A 25738-nucleotide genomic window follows, 5' to 3' on the forward strand; every position below is an offset into this window, starting at 1 on the left:
CTGCATTGGTGTGTTGGGATGGCAGTGGGGAGCCCGGAGCCTCAGTTTCCCCTGTAGAGCGGAGGTGATGGTGGAGCGACATCTACTTGCAGAGTAAGTTCCATGCAGGTACAGCCCCTTAGCATTTGCTTCCCTTTAGCCATCAGATTAAAACGATCAGAAATGACAGCGCCCACCCTGTCACTTGGACAGTGTCTCGGGGCTCCTCTGTAGTGCGCTTATGCCCTTTACCTCTGCCTCCCACCTGCTCTGGCCACTTCTGTAGTGATGTGTCACAAAGCAAGGGTGGCTAGCTTCCTGCTCGCTCAGCTTGTCGCCTGTCATTGTGGAACTCTCCATCTCAGGCTAGATCCTGAAGATTCAAGCTCTGGGACCAGCTGGGCTCAGGAGGGCCATTGTGCTGGGTATCTCCAAAGTCCTGCTGAGCTTTGCATGGTGATTCCCCCACCTCCGACGTCATTTCCACACCCTGGAATTGGCAAACTCCTATTGAGACATTCTTCTCCAGGAAGCCGGCTTGGTCTCTGTGGCAACTCATTTCCACTGTCAACTTGACTAGATTTGGAATCCCCTGAGAGACACGCCTCTGGGTGTGTCTGTGAGGGCATTTGTATAAAGATGTAACTGGGGAGGGAGGACCCACCCTGAACTTGTGTGGCGGCGTTGGGCCAAGACAAAGCAGAATGTGAGCTGAGTGCCAGCATTTATTGCCCCGCTTCCTGACTGTAGATGGATGTGACCAGTGTCTCACACTCCTGCTTCCCTGCCTCGATCACACCCTCGAATGCAAGCCAAAATAAGCCCCTCTTTCTCTAAGTTGCTCTTTCTTTCTTTCTTTCTTTCTTTCTTTCTTTCTTTCTTTCTTTCTTTCTTTTCTTTTATTTATTTGGTTTTTTGGTTTTTCGAGACAGGGTTTCTCTGTGTAGCTTTGCGCCTTTCCTGGAACTCACTTGGTAGCCCAGGCTGGCCTCGAACTCACAGAGATCACCTGTCTCTGCCTCCCAAGTGCTGGGATTAAAGGCATGCGCCACCACCACCCGCTCTTTCATTTTTTAAAGACAGTGTCTCGTGTACTCCTGCATCCTTGAACTTCTGATCCTTCTGCCTCTAACTCCTGAGAGCTGGATTACATGTGTCAGTTACCACGGCCCGTTTATGAGGTGCTGGGTTATGACCTCCTGCATGCTAGGCAGGCTCTCTACCCACTGAGTCACATATCCAGACTCTGTCACCCATTTTGTCATTGTGATAAGAAAAGTGACCAGGACAGTGCTTTAAGCAATAACAGCCATCAAAATAGATTCGTTGAACCCATTTTGTTCTGGGTTCTTTTGTAGGCACTGGCTTTTAATAGTGAGTGGGAGAGATGGGTCCCTCCGTGCAGAACTCCTGGTTTGATGGAAGGACAGCTATTAGATACCAGCTAATGCCATTGGCTGACCTGTGGTGATATTTGTAATCTGAGAAATAAAGCTTACCTGAAGATCAGAGGACAGAGCCAGCCAGCCACAGAGTTAGTAGCCACAGATGTCAGGCAGTGGTGGCACACACCTTCAATTCCAGCACTTGGGATCACACACCTTTAATCCTACCACTAGAAAGACTGAGGCAGGAAGTGAGGTGGCTGGGCAGAGAAAGGAATATAAGGCAGGAGGAGACAGGAATTTGCTCTCTCACAGAGGCTCTGTCAGGCTGAGCAGTTGGTGAGGTAAGAGGTAGTAGCTGTGGCTTCCTCTGCTTCTCTGATCCTTCAGCTTTCACCCTGATATCTGACTCCAGGTTTCGATTATAAGACCATTTAGGATTCATGCAACCCTGACCCAGCATGGTTGCAGGCCCAGGCCATGGGTGTTAGTCAGGGATGTTGTGGAAGGCTTCCTAGAGGAGGAGGCACTGCAGCTCATGTCAGGAGTGAGGTCCAAGCTGTGTGAAAAGCTGAGCAGTTTACAAGGCATGGGGGACAAGCTGTGTGACGTCCAAGTGAAAGCCTATGGCGCTGTCAGAGAACAGGCAGGTATTGGTAGGTTGAGTGGGGAGAGGAGGTGGGGTGTGGGTGGGGCAGGGAGCTGCAGCGGGTAGGTTATGGGTGCGGTGACTCTGGCTGGGACCAGCAGACCAGCTTTTATTTAGGAGCTATTGGGTGGGTGTAGTGGCCTGTGGTGGTTTGAAGGAAAATGGTCCATCAAGGGAGTGGCAGTATTAGGAGGCATGGCTTTGTTGGAGTGAGTGTGGCCTTGTTGAAGGAAGTGAGTTACTGTGGAGGTGGACTTTGAGGTCTCATGTACGCTTAAGCCACACCCAGTGTTTCAAAGACCACTTCCTGTTGTTACCTATGGGTCAAGATGTAAGAACTCTCAGCTCTTCCAGCACTGTGTCTGCCTGTGTGCTGCCTTGCTTCCCATCATGACGATAATGGACTAAATCTCTGAACTATAAGTGAGCCACCACAATTAAATGTTTTCCTGTACAAGAGTTGCCGTGGTCATGGTGTCTCTTCACAGCAACAGAACCCCTAACTAAGACATGGCCCATGACTGTATGTAACCCAGGCATGTGACAGATGGGTTGGGGCAGGAGAGTTAGAAGTTCAAGGTCAACCTCAACTTGGCTACATGAGACTGTCTCGAAATCAAGAAATTAAGCAAGCAAGAAAGTGAGTGAGTGAGTGGACAGCCCCCGGGGCTGCTTGGTTGGCATGTTGCCCTGGTGGAGCCAGAGGTGAAGGTTGGGCACTGTGAGAAAAAGGAGGTGGAGATCTCACTGTTTGCTATGGAGGCCCTGATCTCGGTTTTCTGCTCAGACAGCAGTTGTTTGGACATGGAAAGGCGGAGGCAGGAAGGGAAAATAAGAGACACTATCCAAGATGCCCTTGAGCCTCGGAAAACTAGGGGACAGGGCAGGGCTGGGGCTCTAGCAGTCTCTCAGTGGATTTAGGGTGCCTCACTTACCAGCAACTCGGAGGAGGAAGCTGTCTGCAGCCACCAGAGTGGCAGAGGAAGTGAGCAGAAGCTCTGCCTTCCACCTCCTCCGGACCGACCGGAACCTGTCTCTGTCGGGAACCTGGTTATCCTCTGAGCTAGTGGGCTTCATTTCCTGGTGTGGGAAGAAGAGGCAGGTGAGTGCATCAGCCCTTCGGCCCGTGGGATTCCTGAGCTACTAGAATCTTCTATCTGCTCACATGTCCGGGTACTAACACTCACAGAGGAAGGCAGAGATGCCCCGTGGATAGGAACCCAGAGCCACATCTCAGCTGGGGCCCCAGAGTTAGGGGATCTGTCAAAGGGGAACCCCGAGCCCTGCCATATTGCTGAGGCTGTCATCTCAGTTTATGGAAGAGCTGTGAGCCCTGTCTACACAGAAGGGCCCTGCCTACCTCTCCTGCAGCCAGATGAGCAGTGTTGTGGATCAGCAGCCCTCAGAATGTCACTGTGTGAGGAGAAAGTCGAGCTCCCCTGACCACGAAGAAACTGTCGTATCGGGCAGGGAAGGGACTTATCTGGGACTGGTCACCAGAGGCAGTTTCAGGTCCGTGTGTACGTGGCTAGACACAGGATCCAGCCTCCTCCTGTAAAGATGCATCAGGGCCAAAGAGGGAGCGGACCGGCCTAGAATCACTCAGCCCAAGCAAGGAGGAGCTGGCTGGGGCCCAGGCTCCCCAGGCAAGCCCAACTCTTTTCCTCTTCTTCAGTTTGTGGGGCTTGAGACTCATTCCCAGGGGCTCTGTGCTCTTGCTTCTGGCTTCAGAGTGGGGCTCAGCTCCTCAAAGTCCCCAGGCTGCCGCCAGTGTGAGGAAGGTAGCTCCCAGGTCCCTCTAGTGCCTCTCCCTCCACACAACTTGGGGGCTCCTTATTTTAACTTCTGATTTGACCGCAGACCTCAAATATCTGGGTGATCCTGAGGCTCTGGGGCAGATGCAGAGACTAAATGAAGGACCGGAGGGTAGAGTCAAAGGTGGCCATGCAGCAAGTGAAACTCTCAGAGGGGAAGTGGGCAGAAGAACTTGAAGTAGGGTAAAGAACCAGAAGGGCATTAGCTTCTGAATCTGACCCCCTTTGGGTGTGAGGCAGGTCTGACACTGCCCATCATGAGGCTGGGGGTTTGGGACATTGCTGGTCTCAGGCCTGCCACTGCCCATCATGAGGCTGGAGTTGGGGACATTGCTGGTCTCAGGCCTGCCACTGCCCATCATGAGGCTGGAGTGGGGGACATTGCTGGTCTCGGGCCTGACACTGCCCTTGGTGAGTCTTGAGGGGAGGGTGCTGCTTGTCTTCCATAAGAAGCATGTGCTCTGGGCTTCATGAGCAAAAGCCCCACACCCCAAGTCTGGGGATGCCAAGCTCATCTGAGAAAGCCCCGTTCAGAATTAGAGGCCAAATAGGCCAATCTCCCCCTGCAAGCCAAGCCAGTATGGAATGGGGAACAGGTCTGGGTGGCTTTCGCCTGTGGCCTGGTCCACCCCATCCACAGCTGGGGGAGTCTGGTCTTGGAGTCAGAGACCCTGAAGGGATGGATGGTCACTCCATCCATGGTTCACCTTGATATAGATTGACCCAGAGTCCCCTCCCACAATTGTCTGAGGCTCTGTGGGAGCTGGGGTTCTGTCCTGGCTGCAGAGAGAGGGCTGGAGCTCCTGGCCAGGAGTGGTGGGCAAGCTTCTGTGTGCCTGGCTGGCAGGGAACCCACTTCCTCACCAGGCCTTTGCCCTCAGCCTGTGTATTAACTTAATACCTCGACAAAGGGACAGAAGGAACTGAAGGAAGGAAGGAAGGAAGGAAGGAAGGAAGGAAGGAAGGAAAGAAGGAAGGAAGGAAGGAATGAAAGAATGAAGGAAGGAAGGAAAGAAGGAAGGAAGGAAAGAAGGAAGGAAGGAAGGAAAGAAGGAAGGAAGGAAGAAAAGAAGGAAGGAAGGAAGGAAGGAAAGAAGGAAGGAAGGAAAGAAGGAAGGAAGGAAGAAAGGAAGGAAGGAAGGAAAGAAGGAAGGAAAGAAGGAAGGAAGGAAAGAAGGAAGGAAGGAAGGAAGAAAGGAAGGAAGGAAAGAAGGAAGGAAAGAAGGAAGGAAAGAAGGAAAGAAGGAAGGAAGGAAGAAAGGAAGGAAGGAAAGAAGGAAGGAAGGAAGGAAAGAAGGAAGGAAGGAAGGAAGGAAGGAAGGAAGGGCTTCTTTAGCGCAGACAGACCTTTGTGATGGGAACGTCATGGCAGCAGAGGAATGAGGCAGCTGGTCAAATGAATTGGGAAGATGAGAGAGAGAGAGAGAGGGAGAGAGATGATGTGTTCAGCTCACTTTCTCCTTCAGCTCGTGCGTGGGATGGCGCTTTCTTTCTTACACTGAGGGAGGGAATCTAGGCAGAGCCTCGCCTGTCTATCAGGTGAGTCTAGATCCTGCCACAGTGACAATCAAGAAAAATCATCACAGACTGGCACCATCTCCAGCCCTGCAAGGCTCGGCTTCAGACGTCTCCACCCCAGGCCCCTCCCCTCCCCCATGCTTGGTTCTTCACATCTTGTCTGCTCAGAGTCCCGCTCTCATCCTGCGTCTCTCCCAGTCTGAATGAAAGAATGAGCGGATGGCCAGTCTGGGCCTTGGGGACAGTGATGCGCTCTGTCTCCTGTCTCCTCCAGGGAAGGCGAGGAGAAGATGGAGTCAGAGCCTCTCTACAACCTGCTGCAGTTCCCAAAGGAGGTGAACCAGCCCACAGAGGAGGAGCTCCCACGAGGTGCTGGTCCTGGCGGGGCAAGGGTTGTTGAATCAGAGGAGGGAGAGAGTGTGTGACCAGGTCACTAGAACGGGACAGCTGTACCTGAGGACTGTCCACGTAGCCATCTATCTGTCCATCCGCCATCCATCCTCTCTTCATCTCTGTCCACTCACTCATCCATGAATCATCCATCCATCCTTTCATCCATATATTTATCCCTCCCTCCTTCCTCCTGTCCCTCTCTCCCTTCTTTCCATCCCTCCATCCCACACTCACGTCTTCCTTCCCTTCCTCCATATTCATTCACTAACTCACTCGTTATCAGTAGTTGACCCCAAGGCACGAGTGCACTGTTCTACTTATTCTCCCGGCAGGGGTGAGTATAGATCTCCAAGGTTTTGGGAGATCTAGCATCTAGGTGGGTCACATGGCAGGCTATATTTTATGAGCTTGGGCAGGTCAGCCTCACGTGCTGACTCAGTTTCTTCATGTGCATTGAGGTCAGCTGATCCACAAAGTCCCTCTGGGCCTGATGCTTTGTGGGTTCTAAGAAATTTTTTTAAAATAATTGACTTATTTTTATTGTATGTACATTGGTGTTTTGCCTGTGTGAGAGTCTGTGTGAGGGTCCCCTGGAACTGGAGTTACAGATAGTTGTGAGCTCCCATGTGGGTGCTGGGAATTGAACCTGGGTCCTCTGGAAGAGCAGTCAGGGCTCTTAACCACTAAGCCATCTCTCCACCTCCAAGGGTTCTAAGAATTTAAAATGTGGGGATCCTGCTGGCCAAGGTCTCATGGAAAGGAGTGGCCAAGCCAAAGAGGGCACAGGGGATGTTGGTGCTACCCTGTGGCCAGAGCTGCCTGGTAGCATAGGTGATACCCACCTTAGCCTGTTGCTCTTTTGGGCTGTGCCTCCACTCGAGGCAGGTATAGGTAGGGTTTCTCAAAGATGCCACACATCTGCTTGATGACCTTCAGGGTAAGGGGTGACCTCAGAGTTTAAGTGTGCACCCCCAGTGCTCATGAGGAAGTGAGATTGAGAGGCAAGACTAGGTCTTCCCACCCCCCAGGGCCCCTGGTTCAGTAGGTGACCTGCAGGGAGATATCTGCCAAGGGCTCTCATGGTCCTCACACATGTCATACCCACCTCTGCTTCTAGGAGGAAAGAAGAAATACCTGTCCCCCAGTTCCCGGAAGGACCCCAAGTTTGAAGAACTACAGAAGGTACATGATCATGCCCAGCCCTGAAGTCTCTGGAGCCAGGCTTGGTGCCCCTGACTTAGAGACACCACACACCTGTCCACCCCCACCCTGACACCACCTTCTTCCCTTCCAACATCACACTAGTTCTTTTCCTCCTGAGACATCACCAGCATCACCTGTAGCCTCCCTGTTTCTACAACCCTCTCTTGGAGGCATTCCAGGCTTTGTAACCAAGTACCCATTGCCAGCCATTGCCATCACTCCAATTCCACAGCCATGTCCCCGGTTTTAAGTATTTGCTACAGTGATGGCGACTCCCAGGTACCAAACCTCCGTGTACAGGGTAACAGCCCCTCAGGGTTCAGGCAGGTATTTGGAAGAACTTGGGAGGAGCGTCTTTGAGATCTCAGAGCAGGCTCCACATGGCCAGGGAGATCAGGGAGAACTTTCTGGAAGAGATACCACTTGGCCAGGCCTTGAAGAGTGGGTAGTAGTTGCTGGGTAGAAGAGGTCACTCTAGCCTGAAATGAGAGCTTGGCCAGGTGACTCCTACCCCTGTTGGCTGTCCCCTTGGGACCTGCAGGTGCTGATGGAATGGATCAATACTACACTCCTCCCAGAGCACATCGTGGTCCGCAGCCTGGAGGAGGACATGTTTGATGGACTCATTTTGCACCACCTGTTCCGTAAGCAAAGGCCCAGGCCCTGCTTCATCCCACCTGTGTTTCCTAAGCAGCTGCTCCTGGGGCTTAGGAGCCAAGTGCACCCCCTTGACCTCTCAAATGGCTTCCTGCCTCAGTCCCTACTATAATAACCCTGGGGAAAGGGATCCCTCTATGGCTTTCTGGATTGCAGAGCTGCAGAGGTAGAGACCCTGCCCAGACCTGGGCATGGCAGGACAGACCTGGTGTCTGATGTCTGGGCTGCTGATCCTTCTGCCACACTGTGGCCTAGCTAGCATTTGTGAAGTGTCTGATAATTTTAGGACCTGGGACATCAACTGTCCCTGACCTTAGAGTACCCTGTGCTGCTGGAAGGACCCAGGCTATCCTGAGTGGGACATTCCAGAGGCAGAGGCAGGGGTGGTTCTGCCTGGTGGGTCCAAGTGTCCCTGGAAGTGATGTCCAAAGTCAGGCCAAGTTCCTGCCTCTGGGTGGTTTTCCTACCCGTGTCTGGCCTGCAGATGTCTTGTGCAAGGAAGGGGGTCCTGGAAGCGGTAGGACCCAGATCCATATTCTCAGAGCCTCTGCTACTCTGCAGAGCTTGGCATACGAGCTCCAGAGTGATCCTCCAGCCTCCGCCAAGGCTTCTGGGTACTTTGCAGGGAGCAGGCACTGTCAGCTTTTCTGCACAGTTCACTACTGTTCCTCTCTCTGGCTATGGATGAGACCAAGGCTCCCAGATACAGAACGATATGCCCGGGTCTCAGTGGAGAAAGCAGGGGTGCTGCCCTGTGGGAGTAGTGCAGAGACCAAGGTGTGGGTCAATGATCAAGATGAGGTGGGCCAGAGGTGATGGCGCTAAGGGTTGTATCCTGCTCACTTACATGGTCCATATACCCTGTTGGATGGGCCCATTTCCCATGTGGATGGGGACTCCTTGGATAATGAGTATGTTGAGGGTTCTGGGTTGCCCAGGGCTCAGCATTAACAGTATATATCCCACAGATCCATATATTCTAACAAGGTGGTGTTATCCTCATGGCAGAGGGTCCCAGTGACAGCTGCTTGGCACTTCCTGATCCTTACTGCTCTTTTGCTTTCAGAGAAGCTGTCAGCCCTCAAGCTGGAAGTGGAGGAAATCTCTCTGACCGCAGCCAGCCAGAGGCGCAAGCTAGGGGTCGTCTTGGAGGCCACCAACCGGAGTCTGCAGGTCGAAGAGCAACAGGCCAAGTGGAACGTGGAGAGTACGTGGGGCTGAGCCAGGCTGGTACCTGGGAGGGGAGGTGGGACCATCTGCAACTGGCTTCTCACTTGATAATCAACAAACTCATCCACCCAAGAACCACCACAGGCTGGAAGGACACAGAGGCCTCTGGCAGCCCATAGCATGATCACAAGCGCTGGACACCAAGTCGGGTGTCTGGTGGGAGAGAAACTGACCTACACACATGGCCCTGGGGGTACCACTGCAGCCAGTGCAGTCCAAGGATAATGACTTCCCAGCGACACAGCTACCGCTGAGCCTAAGAACACACCACACTTCTCAGCCTGGTTGCACGGCGCTCACAGTCCAGCTTCGCTAATTTTCTTCCTGTTAATAAATGAGTGTGCTGTGTGCACATGCCTCCCATCCACCCTTCAGATGGTTTGGTAAACACACACACACACACACACACACACACACACACACACACACACGAGAGAGAGAGAGAGAGAGACAGAGAGAGACAGAGAGACAGAGACACAGAGACACAGAGAGACAGAAACAGAGAGACAGACACACACAGAGAAAAAGAGACACAGAGAAAGAGAGACAGAGAAGAAGAGAGAGATAGAGACAAAGAGCAACAGAAACAGAGAGAGAGAGAGAGAGAGAGACAGACAGACAGACACACACACACACACACACACACACACACACACACACACACACACAGAGATTCTGACCTCAGGGGTCTGCACAGGACAGTTCTGAGGGTGTCTGCAGGTTTTGGTGGCCCCTCAACTCTGACTTTCTGTCTTCTCCTCTTTAGCCATCTTCAATAAGGACCTGCTGGCCACCTTGCATCTCCTGGTGGCCCTGGCCAAACGCTTCCAGCCGGACCTGCTTCTTCCAGACAACGTCCAGGTGGAAGTCATCCACGTTGAGGTATTTGTGAGATGGTGGAATAGGGGCGGGTCATCTGAACATATTGCTCCATGCCACTACATCTATAGGGGGTCATTGCATGGGGAGTGACTCCAGGGGCCTATGGGGAACGTCTCATCATATCAGGTCAGCGGTGCGGGGCTGGGCTGTCAGAGACAGGAGGGTAAGAGGAGGGCCCTGGCCAGCCAGCCCTGCTCTCAGCAGCCAGCTCTGCCTAGCAGAGGCAGGAATGGGTATACCATAGGGAGGTCGGCTGGTGCCACCATATTTCCTGAGTCACAGGTGGCCATCTCTCCATGGCTACCCTAGATATCATGTCTTTCATCTGTCACCCATGACCACATCCTATCTCCTCCTCTGAGAAACCTTTGTTATTGGGCAGCGCAAGCTTGTGTTCTATGGTGTGTGTGTGTGTGTGTGTGTGTGTGTGTGTGTGTGTGTGTGTGTTCCTTCTACTTGTTTTACAGAACCAGCTGTATCTAGCTGGGCCTTGTCAAACCCATTACCACCTTTCCCAAGTCTTTCCTTAAAGTTGACTACTGAGCAGTTTCATGGCTTTCTCAAACTTACATAAATCAGGTAAGGCTGACAAGACAACTCAGCAGGTAAAGGTGTTTGCTTGTCAAGCCCAACAACCTGAGACCCACATGGTAGGAAGGGAGAATTGACTCTTGAAACTTGCCTGTGACCTTCATATGTCCAATATGGCATGTGTGTACTACACACACACACACACACACACACACACACACACACACACACACACACACTAAAAAATAAGCGGGGGGGGGGACCAGAGGTGACCATTAATTTGTGTGTTATTCACAGAACACATTCATTTGCACACACACACACACACACACACACACACACACCCCTCTCTAGAGTGTCTTAAGAATGAGGCATCCATAGTGCTATTCTCATGGGTTTAATAATCACGGGGAAAATGGACAAGAAAGCTGGCCCATGGTAGCATCCTGAGATGGGGGCAAAGCAGAGTATACTAGATTATCTTGCTCTGCTTTGGCCCTGTGGGCTTGGTTCTGGGGTACTCTGGAGTCACCCCATTTCCTCCTCTTTCCCTGTTGTAGAGCACCAGGACCGGCCTGAAGTCAGACAAGCTGGTGGAGCAGCTTACAGAATGCAGGTGAGGGTGGGCGGGCCTTGGCCAGGGGTGGGGGGGATGAGGGTGGGGTGAGGTGGGGGTGGAAGGGGAGGTGCAGGGGGTGCTGGGCCAGGGAAGCCCTCCTTGTGCCTGCTGCTTCTCAGCCCCCAGCAGGCTGCAGAGACCCCCAGCCCTGTGCAGCCCCCGCCCCCCTGCCACCCCTACATCCTCAGCCCACAGCATCCAAGTGTTGTGAGGTGTGTGCGTGCAGGGCAAGGCTGCCAGCCTCTTAGCCTTGCCTTCGACACGCAGAGTCTCTGCATCTCCCCTGCCTTGATTGCCCAGGAAAACGAGCCCATCTCCTGGCCACCTGCTGGCACCGAGCTTGTTACATTAGGTGATGAGATGGCTGCAGACTTTTGGCTAAGTCTTTGATTGCTTTTCTGTCTCCTGAAATTTCTCCTCTAGCGCACACAAGGACCGGCCTTCACGTAAGTAACTTAGTAACTGCAGGAAGATTTTTCCCTTCTGATGGGGTCAAAGCAACTGTGATAGAGCGGTTAACTGTTTCCACTGTGGTCCCTTACTCTCCTGTGGCAGGATTTGTTCACGACTGTGTCCTTCCTTCTGTCTGCCTGGCCTTTAGCTGGCATCTTAGTACTGTTCTTGTGGGGAGAGACCCACGGTCCACACCACAAGGGCAGAATGGTGGTGATGCCAAATGCCACTAACTCTTCCCTCACTCATTAACCATGTAGGCTTGGGTAGGTGCCTTAACCGGTCTGTGCCTCAGTTTCCTCGTCTGGAACCCACTTCTTCAGCTGGTGGTAAGGGCTGAAGGAGGTGTCTGTGGGTGTGCTTAGCACATGGAATGCTCTCAGTGGTAGATGTGCGATAACATGGCTGCTGCTAATGTGACGAGTGGTTCACCGGTCAGTGCACTGACCAGCTGTTACTTCTTTCACTTATCTGTTCCTCAGATGCACGAGTCAACTGTTCACCCATTTATTCCTTCTTCCAATTATCCAGCTATCTACCCACCCACTCATCTTTCTGTCATGCAGGCAGCCAGCCATCTGTATATCTATACAATTATCCATCTATCCACCCATCCATCCATCCATCCATCCATCCATCCATCCACCCACCCACCCATCCATCCACCCACCCACCCACCCATCCATCCATCCATCCATCCATCCATCCATCCATCCATCCATCCATCTATATACATATACAATCATCCATCCACTCATCTAAATATCCATTTATTTATATATCCACCCATTCACCTATCATCCATCCAACCAGCTATGAATCTACTTAACCATCCATCCATCTATCTAGCCACCCATCCACACATCTAGCTATTTATATATCCAACCATCTATCCAGCCATCCATTCATAAGTACATATATATCCATCCATCACACACACATCCCTCATTCATATATATATATGTCATTCATATATATATATATCTGTCATTCATATATATATACATACACACATATCCATTATTCATATACATATCCATCTGTCATTCATACACCCATTTACCCATTCATTCATCTATACACAAGGCAGCCAGATATATATCTACCCAACCATCCTCCACCCACTTATCCCACTGCAGTTACTGAGATGCATGCCCATCACCCATTTTGATCTCTAAAATGACCCAGCCTAGCAGACATTATTCACTGGGTGTTTGAGATGAAGAAATCAAGGTACAGAGAGGGAAGCCGCACCCCACCGCACCCCCAGCCAGGGAGCCGTGTGTCCCAGATCCAGGCCTATTTCATTCAGGAACCCGAAGATCAAGCTATAGCTCCCGTGGGACTGTTTTTATTTCTGGGAAACTTTTGTGTGAAAACATTCTGTTTGGCACAAAGATAACAGCATTGTAATGAGCTGTTTATCGCTCTGGTCTGCAGAGGACGCCTTTGATGAATTATTTAAGCTGGCTCCGGAGAAAGTGCACGCCGTGGAAGAGGTAGGAGATCAAAGCTTCCCACGCCCACCACCCACCTGCCTGTGTCTCAGGGTGATGAGGGAGGACACAGGTCTCACTCCACGCCAGTTGGGTGCTGGGTAATAGAAGGGAAGGCTTTCTGTCACCCCAGGTTGGAAGGTGGCGTGAGGGTCCCTGAGTGGTCTTGGTCCTTGCTCTTGTGTCTTAGGCCATCTTGAACTTTGTCAACCAGAAGTTGGAGCACCTGGGCCTGTCTGTGCAGAGTCTGGACACCCAGGTAAGGACATTTGTGGATCCCCATGCAGGGACGAGAGCTCCTGGGCCCGAGAAACTTACTGTGTGACTGGAAGAGAGGCATTACCTTCAATGATCTCAGGGCTCTCTCTAGTAGGATGTGCTGCTGGCAGGCAGTATTGCCACAGGGAGCCCCTGGGGCCACTGGGCTGGGGGCCTGTGGGAAGCTGTGAAGGCTGAGCCGTCTCTACTGCTGGCTTTGTTGTTACTCATTTATCAGAATGACTCCTAGGCCATGGGACACTCTGGGGCATACTGAAGCCAGAGCGAGGGTCCTCCCCTGTGATCATGTTTATTCAGATGTAGCACTGAGATTCATGATGGGTCCCTTTCGGAGGCTGGTACCAGGAGTGGTTGGAGAAGCTGACACAGCACCATTCTCAGTGGGCTCCGTCCTGAGCCCCTAGGGCTTCGCTCACCGTGAGGACACAAACTCAGTCGTCCTAAGGTGGGAGCAGATTCAAAGTGCCTCACCTAACCATGCCCTCCACGGAGATTCTGTGTCTCTGGTGTTCCCACAACACAAGGGGTTGGAAATGCAGACATCTGACACTGCTGGGCTCTATGGGATGATAGGCTTACGGGGTGATGATGGGATCTGGTGGACACTGGGCAGACCTCCACAGGCTGTGGGTATTGGCCATGTCTCAAGGCCTGTGCAGAACCGGTCACAGCTGCTGTCTTCTCAGGGACATGTGGGTGGCTGTTAGCTAGGGAGGGCAAGGCTGCATAGTCCCAAGTTTGGGCCCAAACAGGAAAGTTCTTGGTACCTGTTCTGCCTGGAGCAAAGCTCTCCCTGCCCTCAGCTCTGCGATACCCCCTACCTCCTGTGAGAACTGATAAAACCCCATTCAACAGATCAGACTTTTAAGATACAGAGAGGTTCGGTAACTTAGCTAAGGTCACACAGTGATTAAGAGGTGGTCCTAGGTTTTGGACCAAGGCAGTTGGGGTTCAAGTCTACGCTTATAGCCACTGCTCATGGTGGGTGGTCATGTGAGCTTTGTGAGTGCTGTGGCAACAGAGTAAGGTGGAAACACAGACTTCAGGGCCATGTGCAAGTGTGTTTCCATCCTGTGCCTGCCACTTTGTGCCCCTGGGCTCTGAGGACACTCCCATATGGCTGTGTGACCTTGGGTGAATTACTGGACTTCTCTGAACCTTAGGCTCCTCGATTTATAAAATGGGAGCAATTCCACCTCTTGGAATTGTGAGTCTGGGAGTGCTGATATTTGGTGTCATTTTGTATCTGTCACTTGACTCACTGTTCATTTCCCCGAGCAACACACCCGTCTCTGACTGTGTTTTCTGTGGGGAGCCATAGGACGATCTCTCCGGTTTACTCACTTCCCTGATCCTTCCCTCCTGTGGTAAAACAAGAGTGAGTGAGCAGGGGTGACATTTAGACGTGTCGGGATGGTAGAGGCGGCCTCAGAGTTAGGTGTTCCCAGCTACATTTTGAGGACAGCAGTAGAGAAGCTTCCGGGCCCAAACTAATAACATCTGAACAGACTTAATCGGGGGAAATTCCATTAAAGACCGAACAGCGCCTTTCGAACAGCATCTCTCTGCGGCATCCAATCTTGTGCTTTGTACATTTGAAGAGATTCAGTAGGATTACATTAGCATATGGTATGCTCGGCAGCGTTATCTCAGAGTGTGCACACAGAACAGACAGAAATATTAATGGGCCTGTGTGCTCCTCTCTGCCTGTCCTGATGGGAGAATTTTATACGAACTCTGTTTTCACACATCTATCTGTAGCTCATGGAATAACTTGTCATTTAAAAATGGACATGATGGGGGTGCTGCAGCTGGTAGAGTGCTCTTGCCTGGCAAGCCAGAATCCTGGGGTGTGGTGGCACACATTTCTTTTTTTATATGCGTGAGTGCTTGCCTACAGGTGTGTATGCACAACACGTGTGTGTCTGATTACCGCAGAGGCCAGAAGAAGGTGTCGGACTCCCTGGAACTGGAGTTATGGATGGTTGTGAGCTGCTGTGTGGGTGCTGGGAACCAAGCCCCAGTTCTGTGTAAGAGCAGAGAGTGGTCTTAAGTGCTGAATCCAGGCATACATAGTTAAACCCAGTACTGGGTAGGCAGAGACAGGTAGAGTCCTGAGGGTTGCTGGGCAGCCTGTCTAGTCTACTTGGCAAGTTCTAGGCCAGTGAGAGATCTCCTCCTCCCACCCCTAAATAAGTAGACTGTTTCTGGGAAATAATAAATGCCCTAGGTTGCCCTTTGGCCCCTACATGCACACGTGTGTATGTGCATGGCTCTTCATGCATATATACATACCTGCACACACACACACACACACACACACAGAACATGAGACTATTCCATAGCAAGGTTAGAAACTGCTTTTTTAACTGAATGTATTCAAAGAGGCAGACAGCCGCTCAAATTGCTTCATGCTGCCGTTGACAACCCCATGCAGCTGGGAATGCCGTACCCACTTCTCAGAAGGAAAGCGAGGCTCAGAGAGGTGGTGCTACATCTTTCAGCTCACACAGCATGTAAAAGGCAGAACGGAACCCCTCCCATGCAGCCTCTCCCACATGGGCAGGAGGCCTGGTTCCTTTCTTTGGCATGTTAGTTCCTTGTATGTGTCACTGTGCAAAAGCCTGAGACCAAGGGGAAGGGTTCATTTCGCTCACAGGTTCAGGCGCGGTCTCTTTGCTCGGGCCCCACTTGCTTGGGCAGGAGTATCTGGTGGAGGGCAGCTGTACACATCCTGTTGGACAGGAAGCTGAGAGCCCAGCAGGAAGGGGCCAGGGAGACTGTACCCTCCAAGGACCCACCCCCAGTAACCTACTTCCTCTAGCTAGGCCCCATCCCACAAAGTGTCCAGCAGGGGACCAAGTGTTCACAGCGTGCTGTGGGGGGTTCCGACTGATACATAACACCTGCAGTTTGCAGATGGCGTCATCCTGCTCCTGCTGATTGGACAGCTGGAAGGCTTCTTCCTGCATCTGAAGGAATTCTATCTCACTCCCAGCTCTCCCACAGAAATGGTAAGCTTCCATGGATTTTTTTGGGGGGTGGTGGTGGATAGATTTATGGCATTGGCCCGGCAGTCTTTATTCAATTCCAAGCCATGAGGAAGTTCTCTAGATGAAGCTTCTCCCAGACCTTTTGGCCTTAACCTCCCTGGCCTTTCCTTCTGTGCCCCCAGGAAGAGGGGGGTGGTTGGTGTCCCCACTTTATAGACCAAGACCTAGATCTTGGAGTCTGGTAGTGCTCCCCTGGGACCACACAGATCCCTGATGCAAGTGTGGCCCCCAGGAACAATCCATCCCTGAACCCTTCTTAGGAGCAGGATGAGCCTATGGGAGGCTCCCAGTGTGGGACAAATCTACATCCATCTAGTGAGCCATCAGGAACGAACCACGAGAAGAGTCTTTGGAGGGAGGCAGGCACTATAGGAACCCAGGCTTGGCAATGTGGGCCCATGCCCATGTCATTCAGCAGCCAGGCTTCTTGGGACTCAAGGCCCCGTGCTTGCTACTTCACATGCTCCAAACCAGGTCAAGCTAGTGCACAGAGGTCAAGCCAGTGCACAGAGGTCAAGTTAGTGTACAGAGGGCCAGCATTCAAGGCACAGCTAGCCTGTGAACCCACCAGTAGATCCTCTTCTGACCCTTCTAGGGAATAGACGTGGAAGCATGGCTTTAGCTCAGAGCCCAAGAGGAGACTTGGGGCAAGAACATGGCTGACAACACTCAGGTCCTTAGCTGGAAGCCGGAACCCTGGGTGGTTCTCTTGTGGAGCAGCCTCCCAGGACTGCGGTTTTCATTCTCAGGTGGTGCTTGATTGCAGTGTAGATGCAAGGATGTCAGCATTCATTTCTGGAGTCAAGTTAGGGACACAGAGAGAGGCAGTCATTTGCTTTGCAGAAATCAATGCGCCAAAGTCAGGAAGTTCTAGCATCCTCGCACGTTCAATTACCTCTCTCAGGAAGGTAGAGACGCATCTCCTGGGTCCTGGCCTTTCTTGGCTCTGTAGAACATGGAGCTTTCTCTTCATCATCCCAAACTGCTCAGGAGCAAAGGACAGGCTGGGGAGGGTGAAGTGGGCCTGACCAGATCTTTGGTTCACAAGCTTCGCGGAGGAAGTGTGCTCAGGGAAGCCTGGTGGTCTCTAAGTTGCTCACACACACCCTTCCGCATGGACTCCCTGAGAGCAGGCACTGTTCTGAATCTGGGCCTTGTGTATGGCAGGCTCACAGCTGATAGCCCACAAGTATTTGTAAAATATGAGAGTGATGGATGGGCCAGATGGCTCAGTGGCTAAGTGTGCTTGCTGCCAAGCCTGATGACCTGAGATGGATCCCCAGAACCCACATGGTGGAAAGAGAGAACTGACTCCTGCATGTTGTCCTCCATGCATGCTGTGGCATACAGTCCCCTCCATAAATAAATAAGTGTAAAAATAAAATAAATGTAGTTACAAGCCAGGGCAGCCACACAGGCATCCAACATTCCTGGCACAGTCAGCTCTCAACCCCATGACATCAGAACATCAGATCGTGAGTTGGAATAAGTGAGGGGAACAGGGTAGCTGCGTAGCTCAGGGCCCAAGAGAGGAGGGGGCTGGTGGAAGAAACTGCAGTGTAGGAGACCTGCGGTTGGGGCCTGCTTGAAACCCCGGCTATTTGAGAGGCTGAGGCAAAAAAAAAAAAAAAAAAAAATCACAAGTTTGAGGCCAGCCTGGGTGATAGAGTGAGGTCAAAGCCAGCCTCGACAGCTTGGTGAGACCTTACCTCAAAGTAAAAAGTAAATATAGGCCTGGAAGTATGGCTCTGTGGTAGAGCATGTGTGGGAGGTCAATGAAGTGCATGAATGAAGCATTCCCCAAAATTGGCCACATGAGGTGCTGTGACAAATGGAATCTGTGGTCAATTAATTCCGAGAAAATAGAAATACCCTGGAAGCTTGACATGCATTGGTGTGTTCAAGGCTCTGAGAGGTCCTTCAGTGAGGGATCCAACAGTTTCCAAAACCATTTGGCCACAGATACCTCTTCCTTGACATCCCGGATGGATCCCTCTCTAAGGAGGTGCTGTGTTGTCAAGAGCATCCAAGGTGGGACCCTGAGGTGCAGAGCAGGGAGCTGGAGTTCCCTCTTACTGATATTTACTTCGGGGGTACTGGCCAGCAGCACTTCTGATGAGAACGTGTCAATAATGGGGAGTCCCTCTTCCCAGGATGTTCTGTGGGAAGAGACTTGGGACCACAGAGGCAGGCCTGAGCATTTACTCAGACTAATTCCCTCTTGGTCCAGACCTTCCTGAGGGTGCCTAGCCCTGTAGAGCTGTGGGCCAGTGACCCGTCTTCCCAGGGTTCTTGTTTTACATCACGACCCTACTCCTGAGGGCCCTCCAAGCAGAAAGACTGCTTATCACCTTCTAAAGGGGGGAATCTACCACCTACAAGCCCTGGCCCCCTTCTGAGACAAAGTCCCCTCACCTGACAGACTCACACGCAGAATGTCACCTCCACCAGAACACGCTCCCCTCCCACTCCCATGGAATCTCCTCAGTGAGGGTCTTTCCCTCCAGTGACATGTCTGCTTGATGGCCCAGGTCCAGCCTATGGCATCTGCTGAGGGCTATGTGCTGATGAGGGTCTTGGTGCGAGGGAGTGAGCTCTCCATTCGCAGGGCATAGAAGGAGATGTTGGGTGTCCCCGAATTGCTGCTGTGGTTCAGGGAACCTTGGATGGACAAGGACGGATGCCATTGGTGACAGCATGGGCCTGGTGCCTGGACCCAGGCAGGGTCTCATTGGCTGCCATTTGATTGGCTTTATCATCATAGCTGCACAATGTCAATCTAGCCCTGGAGCTGCTGAAGGATGAAGGCCTGCTCAGCCACCCTGTCAATCCTGAAGGTGAGTGCATGGCCACCCATTGCCTGGATGACCTGCCGTGGATGTGACTGAAAGTGTTTGTGAGGAGTTGGGGGACAAGCACTGGTAAATGGAGTCTGCCTGCTTGCTGGTCCATATAGAGATACTGACTGTGAGGTTTCCCATCATGTCTGCAAGCAGGGACTGAAGTCCGTGGGAATGATGTTCAGAGCAGCCAGATTTCCAGTCACTGCTGGGGGAGGGGACAGGGATGCAGGGGAAGTCCAGACAAGAGAAGGGACCCTCCTCCATCCCTGGGGACCAATGGTCCTCCCTAGCCAGGCCTGACAGGCTGCCTTGTTCCCTCTGCCCACAGATATTGTGAACAAGGATGCCAAGAGCACACTGAGGATACTCTACAGCCTATTCCAGAAGCATGCACTGAGGGCAGAGGGTGATGGGGTGCCCCGTGGTGCCCCAAACTAGTCACCTCTGCCTCCCCCAAGCCATTTCTCAGGACCTGCCACCTCTGGAGGACCCAGCAGTCCTAGATCCTCCCACCCCAGCCTTGTTACTGTGGGTGGGTGACATGCTTCCCTCCCACACCCGTCCTGCCTACCTGTACACGTGGGCTGATACCTTTGATCCCACCAGATGGGGACCTGTTTTGAGCCTACCCCTGCTTTGCTCAGAGCATTGTGAGAGCTGTATGAATTGTATTCTGTGAGTGGGGGGAGGGTGGCACTCTGGGTGCCTGTGGAGTCCTGGGTTAGCCTTTAACTATATGAAAAGACTTTGGCTCTCAGGCTAGACCAGACCTCAACAGCCCCCAATCTGTCTACTACGGCTATACCTGGACAGTTAGTGGCTGCCCACAAAGCTGACTTTCCCCAGCCATAGGCTCTTTGGCATCAAGGCTGATGGCCTGAGTGCACTCAGCTCCTGGCTGTCTGCCTGCTACTTGGCCCAGGACCATCACCCAAAGACTGGAGGAGCCCCATAAGGGAGAAGTGGATCCAGTTTCTTGTCAAAGGACCCTGGCCAGGATATCCCTACAGCCACAGTCCTGAGCTTCGCCCCGAGCCCCGGGGAAGAGAGCCTGTAGTTGGTTCCCGGGTTCAGGCTATCTCTGGTCATCTTCAGGGAGCTATGAGCATTCTGTCCTGTGAGACTTCATGTCTTCTGCAAAGAGACAGAAACAGCTGAAGAACTGAGCTGGGTCCACCCGGGCTGGAGGAGAAGCTGTCTGGGAGACACAAGGCATGGGGTGTGAGGTTGCTGCAGACACATACAGGTGTACTGGTTCACGGGTGCAGGAATGTCGGGGAGGCCAGCCCATTGCCACTCCTCTGGACTTTTTTCTGTCTGCCCAGATCCAGGCCTCTGGGAGGAAAGGCCTCTAGGTTTGGGGTGGTATAGTGGAACAGCCTTGCTTTTGGGGGTCTTTAGAGCAGAGTCTTGACAGGACAGGACACCCCTCCTAAGACAGTGGGTGGAGCTTAGGAGTGACCTGGGGCACTGGTGTCTGATGTGAGGGGTCTAGAGGCTCTTCCCTCCACCCACCTCCCACCCACCTGTCCTCTTGCCTGCTCATAAGTCTTACAGTGGGGGTTCTCATCACATATCTCCTCTGTCTCACTACCTCTGGGACATGTCCCTCTCCCATGGCGGCAGTGGCATCATCACAGTAGCTGGGGGCTAGTTGCCTCTACCTCAGCTAACCTTTCCATGAAGGCCTTCCTCTAGGCCCCATTTGTTCTCTCTGGAACATCCTGAGCCACGGTGGCCAGAGTCCACACTCACCTCCTGGGCTTTTGGCTCCCTCTGTCCTTCTTCACTGCCTGCTTGCTCACTCGGCCCCTCCATGTCCTCACTTCCACATCCCCACCTCCTGTCTGATAGCAAACTTAAGTCCTAACGTTGATAATAATTTTTGTAATTTTATTGAGGAATAACTAACATGTCCCAGTTTAAATGTACAAGTTAATGACAGTTGACAAGCATATGCAGTCACACACCTCCACCTTCAGAAGGGTCCAGCGCTGAAACAGCCTGCCGCCTGATGTTGCAGCCTTCGGAGTCCCGGCCTTGGAAGTGACCGATCCACTTTCTGTTAATGCCATGTCGCCTTTTCTGTATCTTTTAGAAACTGCAGCAGAGAGGAAGTGGTCTTCCACGTGGGGTATCTTTGCCCTGGTGCAATTCTGCCGTCTCCACGGTGACCCCACAGCCCATCCCTCTGCTTGCTGATGACGGGCCCCTTCAGTGGGTGCCAATCATACATTCATGTGTTCGCTGCCCACAGAGCTGGAGGACTCTCTTTACTGTCCAGTTTTTATGTCGTCTGCAGGGATTGCGATTCCTGTCTTTCAGATTGCTGAGCATGCTCTCCTCTTTGTCTGGACACTTCCTGGGTGAATACCCAGGACTGACATGACTGATTCATACATTAATTGTATGTTTTATTCTGGAAGATACTGTGAAATGGTTTTTGGAAGTAAATATACTGTTTTCATTCCCACCTGTAATGCCCAAGAGCTCCGGTTACTCTGCATCTTGCCAATACTTGGTATTATCTGTCTTTTCGATGTTAGCCATTCAAATGGTGCGTGGTGGTATCTCACCGTGTGATTTTAAATGTTATTCCTCTAATGACAGAGGGTTTTCAGATTCTGTATTAGTCTATTCTGGATACTGTAACAAAATGCCACAGACCAGGCAGTTTAAATAACAGTCTGTTGAGCAGTTATGGTGCCTGGGACTTGGAAGATGGAGGAGCTGCCAGATCTAGTGGCTGGTGAGAACCCTTCTCCTGGCCCAGAAATGTTTTTCTTTCTGTGTCTTCACGAGGGTGTGTGTGTGTGTGTGTGTGTGTGTGTGTGTGTGTGTCTATATGTGTTTATGTGTGTAAGGGGGGGCTACCAGAGATGAGATGAAGAAAGAAAGGTTTCACTTTCTCCTGGGGACCCCCACCTTCATCTGAATCTAATCACCAGAAAGCTCAACCCCACATAGTATCCCTCCAGATAGCGTGGTGGTGGTGGTGGTGGTCGGGCAAGGGGGTCAACACAGGACTGGGGAGGGGCAGCGTCCATCCCAGGCGGTGTCTTTGTGTTTTCCACCCTGTGTCTTCCTTGGCAAAGAGTTGGTTTCAATCATTTGCCTTAAAAATAATCTCTCTTTGGATCCCCTAGAGCTACAGACCTGATGTGGGTGCTGGGAATGGAGTCTGGATCCTCTGTAAGCGCTCTTGCCACAGGGCGCTACCTTTCCAGCCCCATTTGCTTTTTTTTTTTTTTTAAGTGTAGAAAAATTATTGTAATTTAAGCTTCCTATGTAGCGTTGGATGCATTTTGAGTTAATTTTTACATAGAGGGCAAGGGTTGAATTGTAATTTTTCCCGCTGGGTGCCTCATTATTCCAGCGCAATCTGTTGTAAAGACTTTTCCTTCACCCACCAAATCTCCGCGGTGCCACGGTGGAAAATCAGTTTGCCACACGACTTCCGGCCCAGGGCTGGGCGGTGCTCATCTGTGTGCAGTGTGCATCCAGTGGAGGCGCCAGGGTCTCCGCTGCTGGGGAGTCCACAAAGTCGTGAGACCAAGCCGTGGGTCCCCAGCTTTGTCCTCTCTTTGCAAAGCAGCGTTGGCTCCTCGGAGCCCTATTTAATTCATTTGATCTGGATGTAAAATTAGAGTCAGTTTGTCATTTTCTAATTTTAAAACAGCCTCTGAGATTTTGATTGGAGCTGTGCTGACCTTTCAGTCAAGGGGGGTCAGCTGACGGCCTAGAACTCTGGGAAGCCGGGTCGCTGACGTGGGGACCTCCTCTCTCCTCCCTCCTTTCACCCGCCACTCCTCCTTTATCTCGTTTCCTTCCTCCTCTTCCCCTCCCTCCCCCTTTTTCTACTGTAGTTTAAAAATATTTTTATGAATCTTTGAGAATTTCTTACAATGAATTTTGATCATATTAATCCCAACTCTTTCTCTAACTCCTCCCAGACACATTCCTATCTCCTTAGTACCCAACTTCATGTCCTCTTTTTCCTTCTTTCTTTTTTCTTTCTTTCTTTCTTTCTTTCTTTCTTTCTTTCTTTCTTTCTTTCTTTCTTTTTTAAATAACCCACTGTGCTGCCCACAGACTCCTAGTGTGCAGCCATCCGTTGGAGCATGGTCCACCAACCAGGAGCCCCACCCTTAAAGAAAACTGCCCCTCCCTCCCCAGAAACCATCACTGTCGGTAACGACTCAGTAAGGGGTAATGGTTTGTTTTGTTTTGTTTGTTTGTTTTTATTTGTTTTGATATAAGATCTTGTATTGGACAGGATTCTCTAGAGGAACAGAATTTATAAAATGAATATATATTCATATCATATATATATCATAACTTGTATTACTAACCTAAAAATATCCTTTTAGACCTTAAAACATTTTCTTAGATAAACAACTTAAGCTTTTAAGTTGCTCAACATTTATAAACTTTGCATCTCTTTTGTGAGTTTTTTTTTTTTAATTTGGTAACAGAGAAAATGGTAAAACTATTTAGTCTTCAACTCCCATTGGAGACCTGAGAACGATAAAATATTACCTGAGTAAACAAGAAGTGCAGAGCAAGCAACTTCCAAAACTATAGAAACGACAGAAACAGCCGGCTGCCTGGACAGTCACCCAAGGTTCCTCTGCAACATTGGAGCACCCATTTTTAGCCTACAGGCCTAGACTATCTGACAGACTTTTCTGTGAAGCAGGGATTTTGAAGGACTCAACAGTCACCTTATTTTGTGCCCTGCTTGTCCAATTTGGACAGCATACTATCTGTAGTCGAGGTATGGGCAGTTTCTTGCCCAATGGCTAGCTTTGCCACATTGAAAGCAAATTCCATATGGAGAGTCTTTGATGCCCATTATCTTCTCTGAAGTAGATTGGTGTTGCCAGGAATAGATGTGACTTATTATCATGAAAAGCCTTATGGTATTAAAACTTTTTAAATGCCCTATTCTGTAGATCTCTGAAGTGCTTGAAGACTGCCTATCTATCTTAATATATTGGTTTAACCTTGAAAATATATCTAACATGACTACAAGTTTGATTTTTATCTTAATTATCCTTAACAGTTAGTAATAGTAGCTTTCAAAGACTAGAACTTTATATTACAATTTAAAATAATTTGCATAAGTATAATACTTCACAGTATGTTGTAACAAAAATAACCAAGTTTGTATCAATATACAAAAATCCATACCACTGTAAAATATTTGAGACGAGTTGTTGGTTTTTGGTCTAAAAGTAGATTCAACAATCTATTCTTTTGTTCTATCATTCTTATATTCTCCCCCCCCCTTTTTAATCTCCCTCCCCATTTTTGGGACATCATTTAGAAGAAAAGGGATAGAGAAAAGGAAAAGGGGAAAAGAAAGAAATTCCTTAATCTAACCTTCTTTGTTTAGCTTACTCCCTGACCATGACCAATAACAACTTTCAACTAACCCCTCTAAACAGTGACAAACACCCATAACCCACCAAAAAACCAAAACCCACCCACCCCACTACTTGAGAATGTGGGCATCATGCTCTTAAAATTACCTCTTGCTGTCTGGGGGTGATGGTATCTTTAGGAGATCCTGAGAAAATTGGGATAATTAATGGTCAAGTCCTGTTTTTCAGTCTCTGTATGATGGGAAAGTGCAGGGCTTATCTGAAGTTCTGGCTGGAGTAGTCTATGAGACTGGACCATCTTAGCAAGTTGCTTTGAAGTTGTCCTGAATGCAGATTTCTGAGGAAATGGCAACAGAGGCATTTTGAGAAGCTGGCTCACCTGAGTTACTTGTCTTTATTGGTTTCTGGTCCTTTTTTTTTTTTTTTTTTTCTGAAAACACACAAACTTTTAAAGGTAACATACATATCTGCATTAACACAAGTATGGAATATGCACTGTGCACAAGTCAGCTAAAGATGATTTTCTGTTCTATAACTGAGCAGGTAAATGTCATCTGTCAACTTTTTAAGTCTTGTTGGACTGCATAACCAAACTGTAATATAAATCTCTATCTGTGCCGTATGAAAGGATGAAAGGACTCGGTAGCCAACAAGATTTATCATCATCCAGTCTCAGAGCTGTTCCTATGTGGATCAGCATATACATCACCTGTTTTGTAGTTTTTCTTGGTTTCTTCCTTCATATCTGCAGCCAAGATTTTCAGGAGTTTTCTCCCAGTCAAATCTGATCTTTATTAATTTTGAAGGAATCCATAGTTTTTAATTTCCTGTGGAAACAAAGGCATAACCTCTACCCCAATGTAACACATTTCCTGACTTCCATGCTGAAGTTAAAACATTCTTAAAATATATATAGGATGGTTTAATTTAGTAGTTTTTTTCCACTGTCCAATGTTTCTCAGCAGCATTTTTTTTTTTTTTTGCTTATTAGCTTTTTAAAAATTTAAAGTTAATAAAACACTATATAAGATGCAAATGCCCTGTATATTTCCCATCGTTACATGGCTTATTCTTTTCATGTTACTTTATTTTACTCTTCCTTTAAAGATTTTATTTTATTTTTCCCAAAGTTCCTATCTCTGCCTGGAAGTCCCACCTATCCTTTCCTGCCTAGCTATTGGCTATTTAGCTCTTTATTAAACTAATCAGAAGGTGCCTTGGCACAGTTTACAAAAAGATCATCTCACAACAAAAAGATTGATTTTTAAGTCTGCATATGCACACGAGTGCAGGTACCCACAAGGTCCAGAAAAGAGAGTTAGATCTCCAGGAGCTGGAGTTACAGGTGGTTGTGAGCCATCTGGTGT

The 25738-nt window shown here is 50.1% G+C and overlaps 1 protein-coding gene across 2 annotated transcripts; it reads left to right on the forward strand.

Annotated features, from left to right (window-relative positions):
* The first annotated feature begins 51 nt into the window (after positions 1 to 51).
* On the forward strand, positions 52 to 21425 carry Parvg (parvin gamma). Of its 2 annotated transcripts, none has more exons than XM_036208416.1 (13): positions 52 to 93; positions 5620 to 5714; positions 6856 to 6920; positions 7483 to 7585; positions 8665 to 8805; positions 9595 to 9710; positions 10802 to 10857; positions 11284 to 11306; positions 12754 to 12812; positions 13000 to 13068; positions 16001 to 16102; positions 18906 to 18978; positions 19313 to 21425. In XM_036208416.1, exons 1-13 carry the CDS (start codon positions 68 to 70, stop codon positions 19420 to 19422), a joined length of 1038 nt encoding a protein of 345 aa, XP_036064309.1. In that variant the 5' UTR covers positions 52 to 67; the 3' UTR covers positions 19423 to 21425. The 2 variants fall into 2 exon arrangements, with proteins under 2 accessions (XP_036064309.1, XP_036064310.1); XM_036208417.1 differs by lacking the exon at positions 52 to 93 and adding an exon at positions 3043 to 3115.
* The last annotated feature ends 4313 nt before the right edge of the window (positions 21426 to 25738 follow it).

The sequence above is a fragment of the Onychomys torridus genome, chromosome 16 (assembly GCF_903995425.1).
Source record: "Onychomys torridus chromosome 16, mOncTor1.1, whole genome shotgun sequence".
NCBI lineage: Eukaryota > Metazoa > Chordata > Mammalia > Rodentia > Cricetidae > Onychomys > Onychomys torridus.

Coding starts and splice junctions, on each gene's coding strand:
- Parvg (XM_036208416.1), top strand. CDS start 68: ATGGTGGAGCGACATCTACTTGCAGA. Junction 9,711..10,801: donor TGGAAGTCATCCACGTTGAG/GTATTTGTGAGA, acceptor TCCCTGTTGTAG/AGCACCAGGACCGGCCTGAA. Junction 13,069..16,000: donor TGCAGAGTCTGGACACCCAG/GTAAGGACATTT, acceptor TAACACCTGCAG/TTTGCAGATGGCGTCATCCT.